This window comes from Ovis aries, chromosome 8 (assembly GCF_016772045.2).
Source record: "Ovis aries strain OAR_USU_Benz2616 breed Rambouillet chromosome 8, ARS-UI_Ramb_v3.0, whole genome shotgun sequence".
Taxonomy (NCBI): domain Eukaryota; kingdom Metazoa; phylum Chordata; class Mammalia; order Artiodactyla; family Bovidae; genus Ovis; species Ovis aries.
In genome coordinates this window covers 91,635,944-91,655,879 of record NC_056061.1, presented here as the reverse complement: position 1 = coordinate 91,655,879, position 19,936 = coordinate 91,635,944, and the positions used below count along the sequence as shown (strand labels likewise).

Below are 19,936 nucleotides of genomic sequence, written 5' to 3'. Positions count from 1 at the left end.
CAGTTTTCTGAATCCCGCTAAAACCATTATATCTGAGAAGCACGCTCAGCAAATTGATGAGATGCACCAAAAACTGCCACGCCTGCAGCCCACACTGGTCAGCAAGGGCCCAGTTCGCCTCCATGGCAACGCCCGGCTGCGCACTGCACAAGCACCACTTCAGAGCTGGAGGGGCCGGGCTGTGGGGCTCTGCCCACCCGCCACGGCCACGGCAGGCGCGTGCCAGCCCGCGACCACTTCCTCATGCGTCTCAACCCGGTTTCACAGGGGAAACACTTCCACAGCCAGGAGGCGGCAGAAAATGCTTTCCAAGAGTTCGTCAAATCCCAAAGCATGGATTTTTATGCTACAGAAATAAGCTTATTTCTCACTGGTAGAAATGTATTGATTGTGATGGCTTCCATTTTGATTAATAAAGATGTGTTTGAGCCTAGTTATAATGATTTAAAATTCACAGTCCAAAACCGCAGTTACTTTTTCCATCAACTTAATATTAGCAAACTGGATTCAATAGTACATTAAAAAGACTGTACAGCTTGAGCACCTGGGACTTATCCCAGGGATGCAAGGATGGTTCAACATTCCCAAATTAATCAATGTGATATACCACAATAACAAAATGAAAATGAAAAATTATATGATTATCTCAATAGACGCAGAAAAGGCATCTGACAAAATTTAACATCCTTTTTCTTCACAAAGACCCCAATATACTGGATGGTAAAATGTCTTCCAAATAATTTTTAAAAAGTGAAATTACATTTCATTATGAATAATAATACTTTTATTTTCATTTTAGAACTGATATATGGAACCTTCATCAGAAGACTTAACTGCAGAGATAATATACCACCACCAAAATTACAAAAATAAAAATCACTGCACTGGTTTTCCAAATGTAGTAAAGATTTTATCAACTCAACAGCTTCACTTAAGCATTAAATGAACATAAAATATTTTACTGACAAGTTAGAATTCACTTATGAAAGGGGAGATGACATTCATGGAGGTCTACTCTTCTAGTCTAAGGAGTGAGAGATTTATTTCAAAGTTATACAAATAAGCAACAAAGAAATGAAATTTCTAGAAGCAGTAGTGGTATCAAATTAGCAAAAACAAGATGAATAGAATGTTAAAATTTTAGACAGGAAACCTACATATAAAAAAATTCTATTTCTAAAATTGGGAAATAAGGCTATAGGTCCTACATGACTACATAAAAAGTGACTAGACATGCAGATGTCCTAAAGAAGGACCTGCAGAAAGTGAATAGGAGACTATATTTCTTTTTGGTGAAAGTCAAAGTGAAGTCACTCAGTTGTGTCCGACTCTTTGTGACCCCATGGACTGTAGCCTATCAGGCTCCTCCATCCATGGGATTCTCCAGGCAGGAATACTGGAGTGGGTTGCCATTTCCTTCTCCAGGAGATCTTCCCAACCCAGGGATTGAACCTGGGTCTCCCACATTGTAGGCAGACACTTAACCGTCTGAGCCACACATATTACCAAATGAGATTCTAAAACAAAATAAGGAGCCTGCACACACAGCTGTCAGTCAGGCTAAAGCATCAAGTGCTAAGATACAAAGTGCACTATGATTTGTTTAGGGTTTATTTTGTTTTAATGACATCAGCTGAAGGACATGTCTTATGAGCGCAGGCAAGCATAACTCAGAGGCTCTCCTGGGTGCGGGTGTAGCCTGGAAGGTGGATTGGCAGTCACAGCAGCTCCAGGCCAAAGGGAGACAGCTGCTAACCTAATCCCTAATCTAGATTATTTTCAATTATCAAAATACCCAGGGGCTGAGGTCAGGACAATTTGGGGCTTAAAATTTCAATTCTTAGATTATGTGAAAATTCTTTCATGAACAGAATGTCTCTGAACTTGGATTCACTTAGAATATTTTTTAACAAGAGCCCTTCAGGGCTCACATAAAGAGCAACAGATGTCCCACTTGTTAGCAGTATCATAAATTAGGCTTCTTGACACTCAACTACTGCTTCTCTCTACATGGTTTGCAGGCTTCCTGTCTGATGCCTAAGGTGTGCTGAATCCAGGTGTCTTCACAGGCACAGGCTCTGGGCTGGAGCAAATTCTAAACGAAGGGGTGAAACAACTGAAACAGACCCATGCGTCACAGGCAATGTCAAGACCATGCAGTCACCTCTCCCACCAAAAAGGTGAGAAGGAAGCTGGTACATCTTTCTTGGTGAAGGTACAGTTGGAAACTTTACTTCTGGTTACAATTTATGATTAGTAAACAATTTCTGGAAACTGATACAGCTTATTAGACATCATGTCTTAAAAGAGAAGATCATCTGGGAAATATCCTCACAACTTTAATCCTCTAGTATTAAATTTTAAAAAAGTGGGATATCATAAGATTTCAATTCATTATAAGAATCAACACATGCAGACCGGCATGAAGACGTTAACCATGGCTGTTTGGGGACGTGGAGTCAGGACGACGTCTACAAGTAAGCCCACAAAGGCATTTTAAAGTTGAATGAGGAAGAAGGCTGAAATAGATGCTTTTCCTCTTGTGACTCTGGGTCTGGAACCCCCGGTGAGCCTCTCCTCAGATGACTTCACTCTGAAGGAGGGTCCAGAGGATCCAGAGGCTTCACTCTGGTTTGACAGCCAGATTCTGCGGCTTCTTCTGTGCACACTTTTTCTAGAGAAAGCAAACTTACCTTGAAACCAAGTTGGGAGGTTTTAACACCTGAATTCTTTTAAAAGTTTGGTACTTGATATGAAAGATCTATGGTATAAAGACAGATATTTTACTTCAATCTTTGATAGAACTGATTTATTCTGAAGATGTTGAGTGGTGGACTTACCCAGAAGATGACTAATATCTTCTCCACTGGTCAGGCTCATACTGTCTACTTCCTGTACCAAATAGATAACAAAACAAAAAATAAGAATTAAATTTCTCTAAAAATCAAACAGAAAAAAATGACACATTTCTAAGTATGTATAAAAACATCTAAGTTGTATTTGGGCCAGAACTTTACTGTCTTTTTAGCTGTGGCCACCTGTCATTAAAATTTTGTTCCATAATTATTCATTAAAGTAGGAAGCAATTAATTAAGAGGCAGTCCTGTTGGTGGAAGGAAGCACTGTCAGAACTGTTCCCCTCAACTCCAGGGCCACTGTCTGCACGGCATCTACGCAGCCACTGCTGCCAGGGATATTTGCAAACGGCCCTTCCCATGCAGATGGCACCTGGGATGTTCTGCCAAGAGCAGGAAAGCACCCGGGTGGCTCCCTCTGCAGCAGAGCCCAAGGCTTCCCCACCCCTGCCCTTGGGGCTGCTGCCCACTCTCTGGCATCGCTAGGGTCAGAAAAGAACCATTCTGCAAGTAAAACAGGTGATGGCTTTTCACATTTAAAATGTAACACTTTTCCAGCAAAAGTGATGGGCAGCCTTGTCACCTGCACCCCCCAGGAGGGTGACAAGACAGGGTCACAGCAGTGGCCAGAATGAGGTTTCCAGGCAGCATCCTTGTTATCACAGATGATCAGAGGCAGCTTTACAACAGCCCAGGCCTCCTAGGAATCACCACTGAGAAGTGAAAATCTGAAGAAATCACAGGCAAATTTGTAGCTACCAACTGTGGAATTTAACACATCATTTCTCACCAACAGCATGAAGAGGTTAAACGTTCTCACTTTAGCTGCCGGCTAGCATTTTAAAAGTTCCAAAAGCTTTGATGTTCACCCCTTGGTGAACAGAGGTTCACACCTCTGCAGGTCCCAGGTCCCCACCCTTGTCTCATTGGCTCCCAGCCCAGAAAGGCTCCCAGCCCTCGGTTCTCACCTCTCTGCCCAGCCCAAATGGAGCAGCTCAGCTCTCATCAGGTCAGGGGCCCTAGGGGCAGCCATGGGAAACCTGCTTGTTAACTCTGTCCTGAAAACAGTGACAACTTTCTGCTTGGACTGCTAGAGTATCTCCAAAAAATACTATAAAAAGGGCTCAAAAGTAGATAAAACACAGCAAAAAATGTGCTGGCTAAGTGAAGACAACTCATTCAACCACATTAAGGAGGTGAAAAAATGGATTACCTCACCTGGAAACACGTGTTCCTGTTCTAATAAAAGACAATGTACACATGCGTGTGTTTATAAAGCACATTGTGTGTGGAAACATATGTGCACTGCAAACATTTTTTGAGCACCTTCCGTATCGGGCAACGTGCAAGGACACAGTCTGCTTGCTTGTATGCGTCCAGTCAGAACTTCCAGTTTCTCCCCCACCCCAACTCCTAAACTGCCAAGTCTGATACCGAAGCAGCACTCACCACCTCACTCTGCCTCCAACCTGAGGCCCCCAGAGAAGTGTTTCAGCCCAAACCCTATGGCACTAGCACCCCTGGACTTTGGTGAGGCTCCTGCAGCCCCCACAGAGCAGGGGTTTCCTCAGAGGCCACTTGGCAACCGTCTGCCCTGAGCCTGCAGGGAAAGCACCCCAGGGTGGCGGGCCAGCGCGGGAACCACCAGCACCTGACCTCCGGCTTCACTCGCAGAGCTGCTGGTCCCTCAGGTCCACAAGTCGACCTGGGCTTGAGACCTACAGGAGGTTTGGCAGTGGGACCCGCAGGGCCCAGAGTGCAGGTCACCAGCACAGTGGAAGGACCGGGGAGACAGCACATCCCCCCCAGGGCCTCTGCTCTGCCAATGTGCTCGATGCCCACAGGCGGGCTGGACAACTCACCAGACACACAGGCCTTGCTGGCATGCGTCCTCGAACCCTCTTGTCAGCCCAAAGTGGTGGCAGCCCTGGCCTTGTGCTCTGGCAGGTGACACCTCCTTCCCTGGCCTCCCAGACCCACCCCTTCCCAGAACCTCAGACCCTGCCAGACCGACGGGGAAGATCAGCAGGCACCAGCTTCCCGTCTGTCTTCTGGTCCAGGCCCAGAAGGACACCAGGCCCTCAGCGCGACCTGCCCACTCTCTGACCTGCATCACCGACAGCACTCAGCCTGACCTCAGCCTCCACGGGGCCGTTCATACACGCAGGGCACGGTACATGGGCAGCTCCCTGGGGCTGCCCCCAAGACCCCTGCCGTCTAGTCGCGAGGGCTCCTAGCGAAGACCCCTGCCGTCTAGTTATGAGGGCTCTCAGAAGATCCCTGCCTAGGGCGCCAGGGCTGACGTGACGGTCTGCTCTTCCACCCTAAGGAAGTCTGTTTTCTAATCTGCATGAGGAGGGATTCCTAGACACCACTGTCTGCCAACACAATCTGAAGAGACTGTTTACTGTAGATCCAAGGAAAACAGTTCCTCCTTTGATGTTAACATGCCCTGACAGCTCTGGGAAGTAAAGAGGAAGCCAATATTCCCACCTTCCCTGGCCAGTGACCAGAGGAAACGCTGGTCAGGCCAAGGGCGAGGGCCTGGGGAGGGCTTGGTGTTCAAGCGATGGCCTCTGGTCGCGTGCTCAGTGATGGCTGGAACCACACAGGCCAAGCCTGCAGTCAGTGTGCTTTGTTTCCTTGCTTTACTCTGTGATTAAAAAGCAGCTTTAACTGCGGTATAATTGACTTTTCTTTTTAACAGAAAAAAACTCTAACAGGACAGGTCAATGTAAAAACATTAAGAGAAACTCTAGAGTCAATGCAGGAGAAGAGCAAGATCAAGAAGAAAGCATGTGACACGAGGAGGCCCGGGATATCAGTCTCTCCCCTCCAGGTCAGAGGTCAGGGAGAGCCCTGGGGGCACTGCCTTTGCAGGATTCCAGGCAGCGTCTACTTGGCTGGACCCGAGTGAAGTAAGAAAAGAAAGGCTGTAGCCTGTACTGTTCTGCAGGCTTCAAATTCAAGGCCCACCAGGTCCAAGTTCCCCGGTGCGGGCAGCACAAGGCCTGCTCCTGACGGTGTGTCCGCAGGACACGGCCCGCCCCCTGCACTCACCCCGCAGGCTGTCCGGACGCAAAACAGCAGCAGCAAAGACCTTGGGGCTCGGAGCAGAAGGACCCCAGGGCACCAGGCTGACGCCCGTGCGGAGGCGCAGGGAGGCCCGTCAGTGGGCTGCTGGGGTCGGCCACGCGCGCCCACAGGCACTGCTGGTCCCGCGGGTTGTGCCCCCCGCGGTCACGCCCTTGCCCACCTGAGCCTCCCCATGGGGCTCTCCCGAAGCCCGAGCCAAGGAGTGAGGAAGGCGGCTGTTCTCATGCACTCGACGGGAGCTCGACCGCGAGACGGCCAGGCAGGCGCTCTGGGCGGCCTCCCCTCCGCGTGCGAAGCGGGGGCGCGGGCTCTGGAGGAGGGCCGAGCCGGCGCGTCGGGTCGGGCAGCGGAAGACGACCGCGGCCCCTCCTCGCTCCGCGGGGCCTGGTTCTGGGGGTCGGCATCTCACTGGTACAGGGATGGGGCTCAGAGCCGCCACTGCTCCTCAGCCCACCGCACACCCCGAGGCCCCCGGGCCAGCACAGAGGCCAGGTCCAGTGAGGACCGCGTCGCGTCCGCGCGCAGCGCCGCGGGCTCTAGGCGTGACCGACCGCCGCCTCTCCCGCTTCTGCCCGGGAACCACTGCGGCAGCAGCAGCTGCCGCTCCCGCCCCAGGCCGTGGCCCCGCACCAGCCCCTCTCCTCAGAGGCCCTCTCCACCTCAGAGGCCCTCTCCTCCTCAGAGCCCCTCTCCTCCTCAGAGGCCCTCTCCTCCTCAGAGCCCCTCTCCTCCTCAGAGCCTCTCTCCTCCTCAGAGCTCCTCTGCTCAGAGCTCCTCTCCTCACAGCCCCTCTCCTCAGAGCTCCTCTGCTCAGAGCTCCTCTCCTCTTCACAGCCCCTCTCCTCCTCAGAGCTCCTCTCCTCCTCAGAGCTCCTCTCCTCACAGGCCCTATCCTCAGAGCTCCTCTCCTCCTCAGAGCCCCTCTCCTCCTCAGGGCCTCTCTCCTCAGAGTTTCTCTCCTCACAGCCCCTCTCCTCCTCAGGGCCTCTCTCCTCAGAGCCCCTCTCCTCCTCAGGGCCCCCTCCTCAGAGCCCCTCTCCTCCTCAGAGCCCCTCTCCTCCTCAGAGCTCCTCTGCTCAGAGCTCCTCTCCTCACAGGCCCTATCCTCAGAGCCCCTCTCCTCCTCAGGGCCTCTCTCCTCAGAGCCCCTCTCCTCCTCAGGGCCTCTCTCCTCAGAGCTCCTCTCCTCACAGCCCCTCTCCTCAGAGCTCCTCTCCTCCTCAGAGCCCCTCTCCTCCTCAGGGCCCCCTCCTCAGAGCCCCTCTCCTCCTCAGAGCCCCTCTCCTCAGAGCTCCTCTCCTCACAGCCCCTCTCCTCAAAGACTCTCTCCTCACAGCCCCTCTCCTCAAAGACTCTCTCCTCACAGCCTGTCTCCTCAGTGCGTAAGGTGGCGGAGGCCGGGCTAACATGTCTCCAGGTCCCTCTTTCTCTCAGAAACCCCTTCCCTGGACTTCCCTGCTGGTCCAGTGGTTAAGAATCTGCCTGCCAATCCAGGGACATGGGTTCGACCCCTAGTCTGGGAAGACCCTACGAGCCGCAAGGCAGCTGAGCCCACGAGCCGCAACTAGAGAAAGCCCTCACTCAGCGACGGTGAACTAATGAAGCCAAGAATAGATCAATAAAATTCAAAACCAAAACCACCTTGCCCTGGCTTCTCTAAGGAGGGCCGTCAGTCTTAAAGTTACCAGCTGAGATTCCCCACGCTCCACTGCCCAACTAGGGGCCGTGTCCTTACACACCGTGCGGCTGTGAGGACAGACAGGGACCCCCCTCCGCCCCCACCCCCGTGTCAGAGGGACTTGCCCTCAACTGTGAGTCCACAGCACTGGGGTCCCCTCTGATTCCAGGGTGGACACAGACCTGCCTACATGTGGGGGCCCTGTCTGTGGTTTCGTCGTCAACCTCAGCCCCTTCTCCACTGGAAATCCTCTCAGACACACTTGGAACCATGGAAAAGCTGGTATTTCCCTACTCTTGGTGACACTGTGCTACGTAACTGTTCAGACAGCTTGGCTGGCACCGGGGGAGGGAATCCGTGCTTACTCCGGACCGCGGCTCCTCAGGGGTGGACGCCACCGACTGACTGCTCAGCCAGCCCGTCTGGAGGCCTCGGGGGGCACTGGGAGGCATGACTGGAGAGCAGAGGCTGACGGGGAGGCAGGGTTAGAGGAACAGCTGCAGCAACTGCCACTCACTGTGGGGGCTTCTCTCTCCTCCAGAGGTGGGGCCTCATGGAACCCTATTGTGGACCCCAAATATCCGCTAAGTGTGCAGACCCTTCAAGAACCAGCAGGAGGAACACAGCCCTCACAGGCCACCCGCGGGACCAGGGTCACCCCAGGAGTCCTGGGTCACGTTGCCGTGATGACCGGCAGCAGTCACGCACAGCAACGAGAGGCCGGTGCACGGCACGCGCCTCAAAGGTTGCAAAAGCAACGGGAAAATTACAGGTGTTGCATTTGCAAAGGTAAGAGCAGAAATCTTAGGAATTCAAGAGTCTATACAGTTTGGCTCTCAAAACTGCACAGAATCTGAATTTAAATACTGATATGAGGTTTTCGGTGTTTTTAAAGTGTAGATTACTGTATACGGAGTTCATCCTCACGCTTTAAACCAGGCGTCTGCATCACACATGCAGGGACAGACTCACCCTGCTCCGCAGGTCACATTCGGAGGCTCCTCGGTTCCTCACAGGACATAAGGAGATGCCGATACTGGCAGAATGCTACTTTCTGCGTGACCTCGTTAGAAGGATGTGCGTGTATACAGGGGCTTCCCGGGGAGCACTAGTGGTGGAGAGCCCATCTGCCAGTGCAGGAGGCCCCGGTTCCATCCCTGGGTCGGGAAGATCCCCAGGAGGAGGACACGGCAGCTCACTCCAGTATTCCTGCTGGAGAGCCCCAGGGACAGAGAGAGCCTGGCGGGCTACAGTCCATGGGTCACAAAGAGTCAGACATGGCTGCAGTGACTCAGCACACACGCACGCACGCACGCACACGCGTGTGTAACCTTCACAGGAGCTTTCAAGTAAATTACAAAACTCGGTCTTGGGCAGCTGAACGAATTAACAGAAGATGAATTAGGCGGCAGGCTGGTGCCCAGCATGGTGACTGCCTCTGCACTTGAGCAGGTGGGGCTCCCAGGCCTGTGTATTTTCCTGCTCACTCACTTGCAAACATACAACCTACTCCCAAGCAGCCACGAGGCAGGCCCAGAACACCCGTGGGCCTCTTACCTGGCCCCTGGTCCCTCCAGTGCTGTCCGTGGCCAGACCGGCTGTACCCGGAGCTTGTCCCATGGGAGCTGGATCCCTGTCGGCCCCACCGCCCTGTGGGGACACGCGATGGCATGTCAGCAGCTACACGCGCCTGACCCCAAGTGGCAGTTGTTCTTAGGAGTGAGCAAGGTGGCCCTGGGCTGGTAGCTTTCAAACTCCTGGCGTCCCTTCCATCAGTGGGAAAGCCCATGAAAAACGCAGGCTCTGGGGCCGGCCTGGGTTGGGACTGCTTTAAACTTATGCCCAGGAGAGTCTGTGTTGGTGATGAGCAGGGCGTTCTGTTAGGTTCCTCCAAGCAGGGCCTCCTCGGTCAGCTGCTCTGTGCAGTGGACTAGACACTGCTGTGCCTGGAGCTAGAAGCCCAGGCCCGCAACACTGGCCACCACCCTGTGGGCTCTGGGACACAGCAGGCCTGAGCAGGCTGCCCTCTCCCAGCTCTTCATGAACTCCATCAGCACATAAGCCATTCACCCTCACTTCCTCTCCTAAAGCCCTAAGCCCTGCTGCCCTCTGCTTGTCTCTACTGGGACGCAGCACTAGCAACTCTAAGTACAAATTTAAATGTGATTTTAAACAGTATCTTGGTACTTCCTGCTGCTCTATAAAGAAAGGAGGCCGAGCCTGCCCAGTACTGGCCCCAAGGTGAACCAGCGCTCGGTGGACACAGGCGGGCGGATCCTCGCTGGCCCAGCACCGTGACTGCTGCCCTCCACATGCACTCTGACCTGGGCACTGCCTGGAAGGTACCAGGACAAGTGTCCCTGGCACAGCCCTGTCCAGGAGGAGCAGGCAGCGTTTGGTACAGGTAACCGAGGATGCTGGGCTGGGTTCAAGGGGCTGAGTTCTGACACCAAGAACCTGCATGGTGTTGGTGGGTCACTTGGGCACAGTGGACTGAACCAAAGAACCTCAGGCTGTTAACAGTTTCCTCCACAACCTGGGATAACACGACAGGCCCACCCCAGGGTGCCATCTGTACAGACACTTCGCCACAGAGCAGTCAGTTTCCTGTCCCTACTAGGAGCCACTGGACGGCAGCTTTAAGCGCACACCTGGCATCTGTGAGACCACAGGCCTTAAACAAAACCTGTCCCACACGTGGGCCTCCTGGACCTGAGCACCCGACTCTGACGTGCAGAAAGAGGTTCAGGAGTTCGCCTCCCAGCGACCACCGTGGCCGAAGCAGGCTGCACCCTGCCGTCTGCATGTCTGTAGCCAGCCTGCCCCTGCTCTGCAGACAACCGCACCACTGACGGGAATCCTGGGCCAGAGCTCACGGGACACATGGTCTGAGTGATGCTGCCAAGAGATGCAGGGAACAGGTGATGCAGAGAGAATGCTACCTATTTACTTTGCAAGGAATCAACTTCTGCTTTGCTCCAGGTGGCAGGAGAAAGGTCACAGACGGCAAGAGGGTGAGGCCAGGGGGTCTGTCCCACAGGAGCCAGGAGGGGCTGAAGCCACCGCACGCGGTGCTGACGCAGGAGCAGGACAGCACCCCGGGCCCCACTGACCTCAGGGCACGTTGTCTCTGGGAGCAAAACATGCAAGGCTTGGGTGAGAACCAGGACAGTCTGCGGGTAGGAATTTTGGGTAATTCTCTTATTCCGTCACCACAGCACCAGGACAGCTACAGTGGCAGTTACAGACCCCACCCAAACGAGGACATGGGAACATGATTAAACTGAACTCATTAGCACGACAAGTTACTGAGCAAGATGCCCAGCTCCGCTGGTAAAGAGGCGCCCAGTGAAGGAGACAGGCTTTCCTATCTATCAAATTACTGAGAAAAGCAAACGTGAGTGATGTCAGGATGCACCCAGCGGAAACCCTTAGTCCTGCTGGTGAAGGTGTGAAGCGACCATGCGCTTTTAGGAAACAAGCTGGCAACGTTAATCTAAAATCCGATGATGTCTGGATCTGTAACTCTGTGAACAATGGCACTCTACCCTAAGGAAACACACACACAAAACCATCATGTGTACAAAGAAAACCAGAAGCTTGAGGCAGGGAAGCTATCAGGCAAACGCCACACGTGCAGAGGTGGGGAGTCTGTGGAGGGGAGCCTGAGCACCGTGACTGTGCTGGAAGGCGAGTGCCCAGGAGGAGAGGCCACACACCGAGCACACTCACAGTGAGACAGAGACACTGTCAACAGCAAACATCTGTTACCTTCAGGGACAGATTTAAAGGTTGTTTCGCTTTCAGTGTGATTAAAACAACCCTTTTTAGTTTTGTTCTTTATATTCTAAGTTCTTCTCATATCATGAGAAAAAATAAACCCAAACCTTTGTCAAATAAAGACCCATCAACCCAGTGGCGCGCACTCTAGGGCTTCCTGGAGAGCAGGCGAAGCCCCAGGGCAGGGCCCTCAGCCCTCTGCACACGCGGCCTCTGCAGACTCTCTCCTGCGGGGCCAGAACCTAACCACTCAGCAGCACTCGAGCACCTCAGTTCCGCTTCTTCCCACTACACCAGCCTCCCTGAGCTGGACGCAGGGCCAAGGGGCCAGGACCCACCTGCGTGGTGTGGACGCCAGTGACGCCTGCTGACGATCGGTCTGTTCTCCTTCCCACAGGCCTTGCACACGACCGACTTCAGGGTGTGGAATCTGGTGACGTGGGACCTCTGCAAACAGATGGGTCAGCAGAGCACCATCAGACACAGCAGGCGCTTGGGAGACACGGCGATGGGGAGGGCAGCGCCTGCCTGCCACGCTGCAGCCGGCAGGAGTCCCAGACGCTGGTCCTCGCCCGCGCCCTGCTGGTGGCAGCGCACACCTGTGTCTGCAGGGAGACAAGGGTCTGCAGGGGGGCCTCAGGCCTGCGGGGGCGTCTACATCCTACCCCCAACGGCACCGAGGACATCCCTCTGGCGACGTCATCACTTCAGTCCCCACTAGATCCAAGACCGCAGGCAGACAGGGTGATGCCGCGATAGCACAGGGACGGACGGATAGCACGGGGACGGGCGACCTTCCCGGCCGCCTCTGGGCACCTTCCGTGGAGCAGCAAGTGCAGCCCCTGACCATCTGCGCTGGCTCCAGACGTGAGGCAGGTCTGCGGGGGTGGGGTGTGGGCAGTGGCGTGAGCCCGGCCTACCGTCGCCTCTCTGACTCGGTTCTAAAGCCACAGCCATGAGGCATTTTCGCCAGCACTCTGCTTTTGCTGACTCTGCCTGGCTTTGGCTGCTTCTGAATTCTGAACACTTACACTCCTGTCACGCCCTGAATTGTCTCTGCGTGAAGCAGCGATGCCAACACATCGACATTTTCTGCCTGATGCCTAAGGCGTGGAATGCCACCCCGTCACTGACCGGTCAGCTCTGGCCCGCCACAGGGTCCTGTGGGTGCTGACACTTGTTTCAAACGAGCCGGGCTGTAGCCTGACTTGGAAATCTTCCAGGAGCCATGCAACTGTACTTACAGAGCCAGGGTGGTGGTGAGCAGCCCCACTACACTGCTGGCCTTAAAGGAACACATCACCGCCATGCCGACCGAACCGCCCTGACACCTGCACAGAGAGGTCTGCAGGGAGTGCACGCTCTTCACTCAAACGGGGAAAAGGGGAAAAGGTGCCCAGAAATATGAAATGTGCAAGACGGTGGGATGCCGCTCGCTGCCTCCACACAATCTCGGGGAAGCTCATGACGTGATCCTCAGGCCAGCGGCACAGCCTGAGCCGGGCGGCCGCCAGCAACCCTGCCGATTTCTGGGGTCACCCCTGAGGAGTGACCGTGAGGACAGACAGTGCTGCTGACCCCTGTGACCTCCAGCCAAGGACCCTGAGGTTTCACGATGCATTTGAACGACTGACTTCAAACCTACTACCTTCTCTAATGTGAAGAGGACTGTGGACTCACGTTCTGCTCCACGAGCACCTCTGCAGTGTACCCTTTCTCGGACTGCAGGTACTTCTGATGAAACAGCTTCCCGTCAAACAGGTGCCAGGGCATGAAGTCAGCCATCTCCCAGGGGGAGCCGCAGGCACCATTGACCAGCACCAGGGTGGTGAGACCGCGCACCAGGAGGGTGGCCAGCTGCACAGCTCTGGGGTCGATGTGGTCGAGCTGCAGAGGCAAAACGCGGGGAGAAGGTGAGGAGGCAGCCCTCGCACGGGGAACCAGAGCTCCCCCAACACGGCCGGTGGCTCAGGCACCGCGCTGACAAGGCCAGGACCAGCTCTCCACACAGACGGCCTTGGGGCAGCAAAGCTCTGTCCTGACAGGAAGGTGATGGGATCGCAGCGTTGGGCCCACCAGGAAAATTTATTTAAAAGCAAAGCCAGGAGCTTCCCTGGTGGCACAGAGCCTGCCTGCCCATGCAGGGAACATGGGTTCGATTCCTGGTCAGGCAGAGTCCACATGCTGCAGAATGACTGAGCCCACACCCTGCAGCCCGAGGTCCGCAGTAGGAGAGCCCACCACTGTAAGAGCCCACACATGCAGCGAAGAGCAGCCCCTCGCCGCGGAGGGAGGAAGCCTGCGCACAGCGGTGAAGACCCAGCACTGCCGAAAAGAAAACGAACTCCGCGAGGGAAGAACAGAGGAAAAAAGGAAAGGCGGAGAGGCCAAGACAGAGTCATTCTGCACACTGAAGAGTCACTGAGTTCTAACCGTGAGCATTACTATAAAATTTCACATAAATGCCTGTCATTCAAGAACAAAATGGCTTATTATTGCATAAGGTTGACGGGCTGGTCCAGTTTACTTGCTCAGTGGTGTCCAACTTTGCAGCCCCATGGACTGCAGCACGCCAGGCCTCCCTGTCCATCACCAACTCCCGGAGTTTACTCAAACTCATGTCCATTGAGTCAGTGAGAACATCCAACCATCTCATCCTCTGTCGTCCCTTTCTGCCTTCAATCTTTCCCAGCATCAGGGTCTTTTCTAGTGAGTCAGTTTTTTGCATCAGGTGGCCAAAGGATTGGAGTTTCAGCTTCAGCATCAGTCCTTCCAATGAATATTCAGGACTGAAGTCCTTTAGGATGGACTGGTTGGATCTCCTTGCAGTCCAAAGGACTCTCAAGAGTCTTTTCCAACATCACAGTTCAAAAGCATCAATTCTTCAGCGCTCAGCTTTCTTTATAATCCAACTCTCACATCCATACATGACTACTGGAAAAACCAAAGCTTTGACTAGATGGACCTTTGTTGGCAAAGATGGGCTGGTACTTCTTACAAATTAACATCACACCCATACAAAATTTTTATTTTCTTGTCAAACCTCCTTCCTATTCTTGGACACTGTGGGGGCTCCATATGGTAGGAACCTGCAGAGATATCATTTGCCTCAGTCGCTCATGTTTTCGGCATTTGTGGTCTGTGCTGACCATAAACAGTGAACTGACCACAAGCAAGTGTCCACAGGGCTTTATTAATGAGGGAAGTTCCACTCCATCTGTCAGCAGCCAGTGGGTCTGTGCCGCTCAAACAAAACAGCAGCGATTTCCAACACCCTTATGGACCTCACAGAGTTCACAAAACTGAAACAAACTAGGAAAAGGACCGACCCGTTTCACTTCCCTACTGAAAGAAACATGGTCGCGACCCCTCAGTGGATCAGTGTCTTACCAGGCCACTGAGCGCTCGCTGCCATCAGCATTCTGCCCCCACCGCCTATTTCCAGCCACGGAACCCGCCCTGTGTGCCCACACCCAGTACTGTCCATCTCGAAAGGCACTGCCCGGGCCAGCGGTGGGGCCCCAGGGGGACTTGAATTTAAGTGCAGAGCTGGGGTTTCTACACTGCTCACCCTCTACACTGTTATACACCACTGCATACAGTGCTGGGGTTGCTACGCCATTCACCCTCCACGCTGTTATACACCACTGTATACACTGCTGGGGTTTCTACACCGTTCACCCTCCACACTGTTATACACCACTGTATACAGTGCTGGGGTTTCTACACCGTTCACCCTCCACGCTGTTATACACCACTGTATACAGTGCTGGGGTTTCTACACCGTTCACCCTCCACGCTGTTATACACCACTGCATACAGTGCTGGGATTTCTACACCGTTCACCCTCCGCACTGTTGTACACCACTGTATACACTGCTGGGGTTTCCACACTGTTCACCCTCCGCGCTGTTATACACCACTGTATACAGTGCTGGGGTTTTTACACTGTTCACCCTCCACACTGTCATACACCACTGTATACAGTGCTGGGGTTTCTACACCGTTCACCCTCCATGCTGTTATACACCACTGTATGCAGTCCTGGGGTTTCTAAACCGTTCACCCTCCACGCTGTTATACATCACTGTATACAGTGCTGGGTTTCTACACTCCCCCCCCCCACACTGTTATACACCACTGTATACAGTGCTGGGTTTCTACACTCCCCCCCCCCACCACGCTGTTATACACCACTGTATACAGTGCTGGGTTTCTACACTCCCCCCCTCACCGCGCTGTTATACATCACTGTATACAGTGCTGGGTTTCTACACTGCCCCCCCTCCGTGCTGTTATACATCACTGTATACAGTGCTGGGTTTCTATATTGCTCCCCCTCTGCACTGTTATACACCACTGCATGCAGTGCTGGGTTTCTACACTGCCCCTGCTCCGCGCTGTTATATACCACTGAATATAGTGCTGGGTTTCACACTGCCCCCTCTCCGCGCTGTTATACACCACTGTATACAGTGCTGGGTTTCTACATTGCTCCCCCTCCACACTGTTATTCACCACTGTATACAGTGCTGGGTTTCACACTGCCCCCTCTCCGCGCTGTTATTCACCACTGTATACAGTGCTGGGTTTCACACTGCCCCCTCTCCGTGCTCTTATACACCACTCTGCGCAGTGCTGGCTAGGGCACTCTTACATGTAATCACTCTGCAGACAGTGGCACCTTTCACAGACAGCCTGTTCCCACCCAGAAGTGCACTCTGTCAGCACAGCTTTATGGCTCTCAGAGTGGGTTTCTGTTCAACTGCTGCTTTTCCTAAATGTTTTGCTTTTTCCTTTCATGTTAAGCGTAAACACAGCAAACGTGGTGGTCATCTTTACTTGTTTTTGTGGAATACACTTGAATTATGCGTGTCAAGTCTGCACTAGCCCCTGATAAGTTTGTGTAGTGAGCCTAATTGTCGCCCTGTAGACTTGGATTCTCATAAACACAATCGCACCACCAGTCAATAATGACAGGTTTAGTCTATTCTTTCAGTGTAAGGGAAGCTGGTGAAAGAAGGCACCCCTGACTCACGCACAGCACAGTGGAAAAACTTCCACTATTTCACTATAAAGTCTGACTTTTGTTTTAGACACGCTTTCTTAGATTAAGAAAACTCTCTTCTAGCCCTAGTCTACTGAGACTGTTCACCACAAACAATAACTGAATCCAACCAACACTTTCTCTACAGCATGCACGGTGCCAATGGAGGCAAGCACACTGGTTTTCAAACATTAAACTAAACGTGTATTCAAAAAGTAAATACTTGTTTGTGTCAAAAGAGCAGAATGAAAATATGAGGCTTGAGGGCCTCTTCTGGCAACTGGGAGAGTCACACAGCAACTCTTCTTCCCGAAAGAACCAGGATTTGGGGACAAGTCAGTGTGGCAGAAGCCTGGCCCTGAATCCAGAGTAAGCGTCACTGGTGAGCATGGGCTGACTCCATGTGGCTAAGGTAAGGCTTCACCAATAAAATGAGAAGAGGATGTGACCCATGTTTCGGAAATAGGAGTTAAGCATGTCTTCATGCTTTGGAATGAAGACAGGGAGGAGCTGCTTCCTGAGCACTTCCTGCTGAGGTGATGGACACGAAACCAGAAAAGCCAGTTTACTGCTGCAAAGCCTCAGGGTGAATACTGAGCAGTAAACACCCCATCGTGTGGTGTTCATCACACCTGCGGCTCACTAGCAGTTATGCATACACTGAAGCTAAAGCCCCTAAGTCAGCCATTTCAGGCACTGCTTCAGCAGAGCGACCGTCTTAAAAGCAGGTGGAAACCCAGCCAGGGCGAGAGTACTGCAGACATGCCGCCACTCACCAGACAACACAGCGAGAGCACACTCCTGAGCTTCCCCGGCCTGAAAGGCCAGCCAGATGTTAGAGGTTCTACACCGAGCTCTCTGCGGCTATGACTGGGCACGGCCGTCCGACACAGGGCCGAGGAGGCCTGAACCTCACCGGCGGGCACATGAGGAGCAGCGGCTGCTCCCAGCCCTCTGGACTGGACAGGGTCCCACAGCTTCTGAGGGCAGAGGCCACCCAGCCACCGAGCTCCTCCCCTGGAGGTTTCTCATGCTGTACCTGTGCCTTCTCCTTATACTTTTCATTCTCCAAAGAAAGCTTTTATTTACTGAAGGACACTGTCTGGCACATGCCCACCTGAGTGTGTGAGTCACACTCAGACCCTCAGACGCTCTGTCCTCAACAGGGGGCACATGGGCTAGAAAATACTGCTGGCTCAAATCAAATACTGGTATTCTCCTGGAGCCCAGCAGCTCCCCAGCTTAGACTTCCAAACCTCCCATCCCTGTCCGGTGCCACCCCCTGCCATGAAACAGGATACGGTGAGAAAGCGGCATTCAAAGCGGGAGGCGGCAGCCTGAAGCGGTGGGGCCAGGGGCAGGCACCTGAACTCCAGTCACATAGCCACGGCCTAGCACGCACCCTCAGAACAGGGAGGGTTGTGGGCCAACAGGCAGGTGTGTGAATGCTCAGGAGACAGGCTCATCTGCGTGACACACGGCGAGCACGCAGGGGAGGAAGACGGGAGCCAGGGAGCAGGGCCCACGTCTGTGCCGAGGGCCTGGACATGGCGTGGTGGCCCTGAGCCACGTGCCTGTGAGTGCAGAGCAATTCGCCCACGTCTCTCTGACACACGAGCCTGTGAGAACACGGTGGGGCAAACGTGCCAGCTAGCTCACTGCAGGAGGAGTGCCCCACAGTGGGTACTTTAAAAATAGCTGTTGGGCTCACATATAAATAAGTGACATCTGAAGGCTGTGTGGGGAAACCTACCATCTTCTGATCCTGTCTCAGAGGGAAAAAGAAATCAGATCGAGGGTTGGTTTAACAAGGAGCCCAGCAGGAGTGCATTCAGAAGTCTCTTCCTCCTCACAAGGCGCCGGGACAGGGCTGGGCCTGGCGAGCATGGCGCCTCCATGAAGGGCCGGCGCTGCGGTGAGAACGCCGAGGCCTGGGCGGGCGAGCGCTTGTTACGCAGCTCCTGCCCCCAGGGAGCAAAACAAAAACCAGCTCTCCTCTGTGCGGTCCATTCCCATCCAAGGTCACTTTCACACTTCACCTTTAAGCCAGGTAAATGCAAGCTGTGTTGAGCTACACTCCTAGAATTTAAATCGATACGAGGAACAAGAGGAGGAGAGGGTAAAATGAAGTAAGAGACACACTGGCAAGGTTTGCCCGTCACAGGACCGGGCTGGCTGCTGCACCCTAAAAGATCACTAAAATATCACAGTCCCAGCGGAAACAACTGTAAGTTTTCTGAACTCACCATGTGCAGCAATAAAATCTCCCCCCAGCCAAAGTCAGTGGCTGTCTCAGGTGAGCTGGGTCTACCAGGACTGACAGGCCTTCCAACCGTAACTGTCTTACCTGCAGCCTCAGGGTGCAGGACGCTGAGGAGGCGGCCTCTGAACACACACGTGACTTCCAACTTAGTCCTGACCCTCGTCTGAGGTTCAGAATGGAGGACCCCGGATAATAAACAGGAAAAACAACTTCCACTGGCGTGTCTGCCAGCTTATAGAAAGAACCCAGAAACACCGGAAAGAAGAGAGCATGCAGCTTGGCCTGAAGCCGAGTGTCTTCCTCACGAAAAACTACGTGAGAGAGGAAACGACTCTGGGAGCAGCAGAGCCCGTGCACGTCCTGCGGCGTGAAGCCTGCCATCCGAACCGTCTCCTCAGCCCAGCTCTGACGCAGACTCACCTCCTCCATCACCTCACCCCAGGCAGCTCTTCCAGCCACACGTGCCCCAGTCGGGAGGAAGGGTGATCCAGGGCCATGGCCACCACGAGGTCTACCATTAGGTTTATAAGCAGAGAGCTGCAGAAAGGACCCAGGACTCAAAGGATGGCAAAAGGCAAATCTTTACAAGATGCAGTAAGAGCAAGCCTGAAGCAGTAACCCTAACCCCACCCTCCTCCCCTCTCTTCAGTCGCCTAAGACTTGGCGCCATCAGTAAGCACACGGGGCAGGGAAAGGCAAACCTGTCAAGTTCTGACCTCCGAGTTTCAAAAGCCCCACCCCTAGGAGAGCCTGAGATGCCTTAGATCCGCCCCAGGTGTGAAGAGTCTGAGCAGAAGGAAGGGGCAGGAGCACATGGAGCTCTGAGCTCAGAACAGCAGGACCAGACAGCCAGCAAGCTCTGCCTCCAGCCCTGGAGCTGGGAAGAGGCTCTACACCGGCTGTGTGGGCTTTGCTGCCTAGCCGGCCTGGGAACAGGCATTCCACAGGGCAGGGGTTGGGGAACAGGCTCCCCCAAGCAGAGTGAGTGGGGCATGGCGTCTTGGGATGCCCAGCCGCCCAACCCAGAACATACACCACAACCTATCAGATGGGGTTTGTAAAAGAAACAAGTGAGGGTACCTCAAGCTACAGGGCTTCTGCAGATTCAAAGATACCAAAAAAAAAAAAAAAAAGATATGAACTACTACTTACAAAAATAAATAGGCTATAAGGATATATTGTACAACACAGGAAATAAAGCCAATATTTTACAGTAA

The 19,936-nt window shown here is 53.5% G+C and overlaps 1 protein-coding gene across 7 annotated transcripts in view; it reads right to left on the bottom strand.

Annotated features, from left to right (window-relative positions):
• Window positions 1-470: 470 nt before the first annotated feature.
• The window catches only part of FAM120B (family with sequence similarity 120 member B), a 68,166-nt gene continuing 48,700 nt past the window's right edge, over window positions 471-19,936 (bottom strand). For 4 of the 7 annotated variants that reach the window (XM_012183304.4, XM_060419355.1, XM_042253764.2 and 1 more), the window contains 5 exons: window positions 13,090-13,296; window positions 11,748-11,856; window positions 9,187-9,279; window positions 2,841-2,892; window positions 471-2,674 (listed from right to left, as the gene is read on the bottom strand). In XM_012183304.4, coding sequence (XP_012038694.1) covers window positions 2,852-2,892; window positions 9,187-9,279; window positions 11,748-11,856; window positions 13,090-13,296 — 450 coding nt within the window. In that variant the 3' untranslated portion in view covers window positions 471-2,674; window positions 2,841-2,851. Of the gene's footprint in view, window positions 2,762-2,840; window positions 2,893-9,186; window positions 9,280-11,747; window positions 11,857-13,089; window positions 13,297-19,936 lie in introns of all 7 variants that reach the window. The other 3 variants (XM_060419356.1, XM_060419358.1, XM_060419357.1) reach the window with 3 other exon arrangements.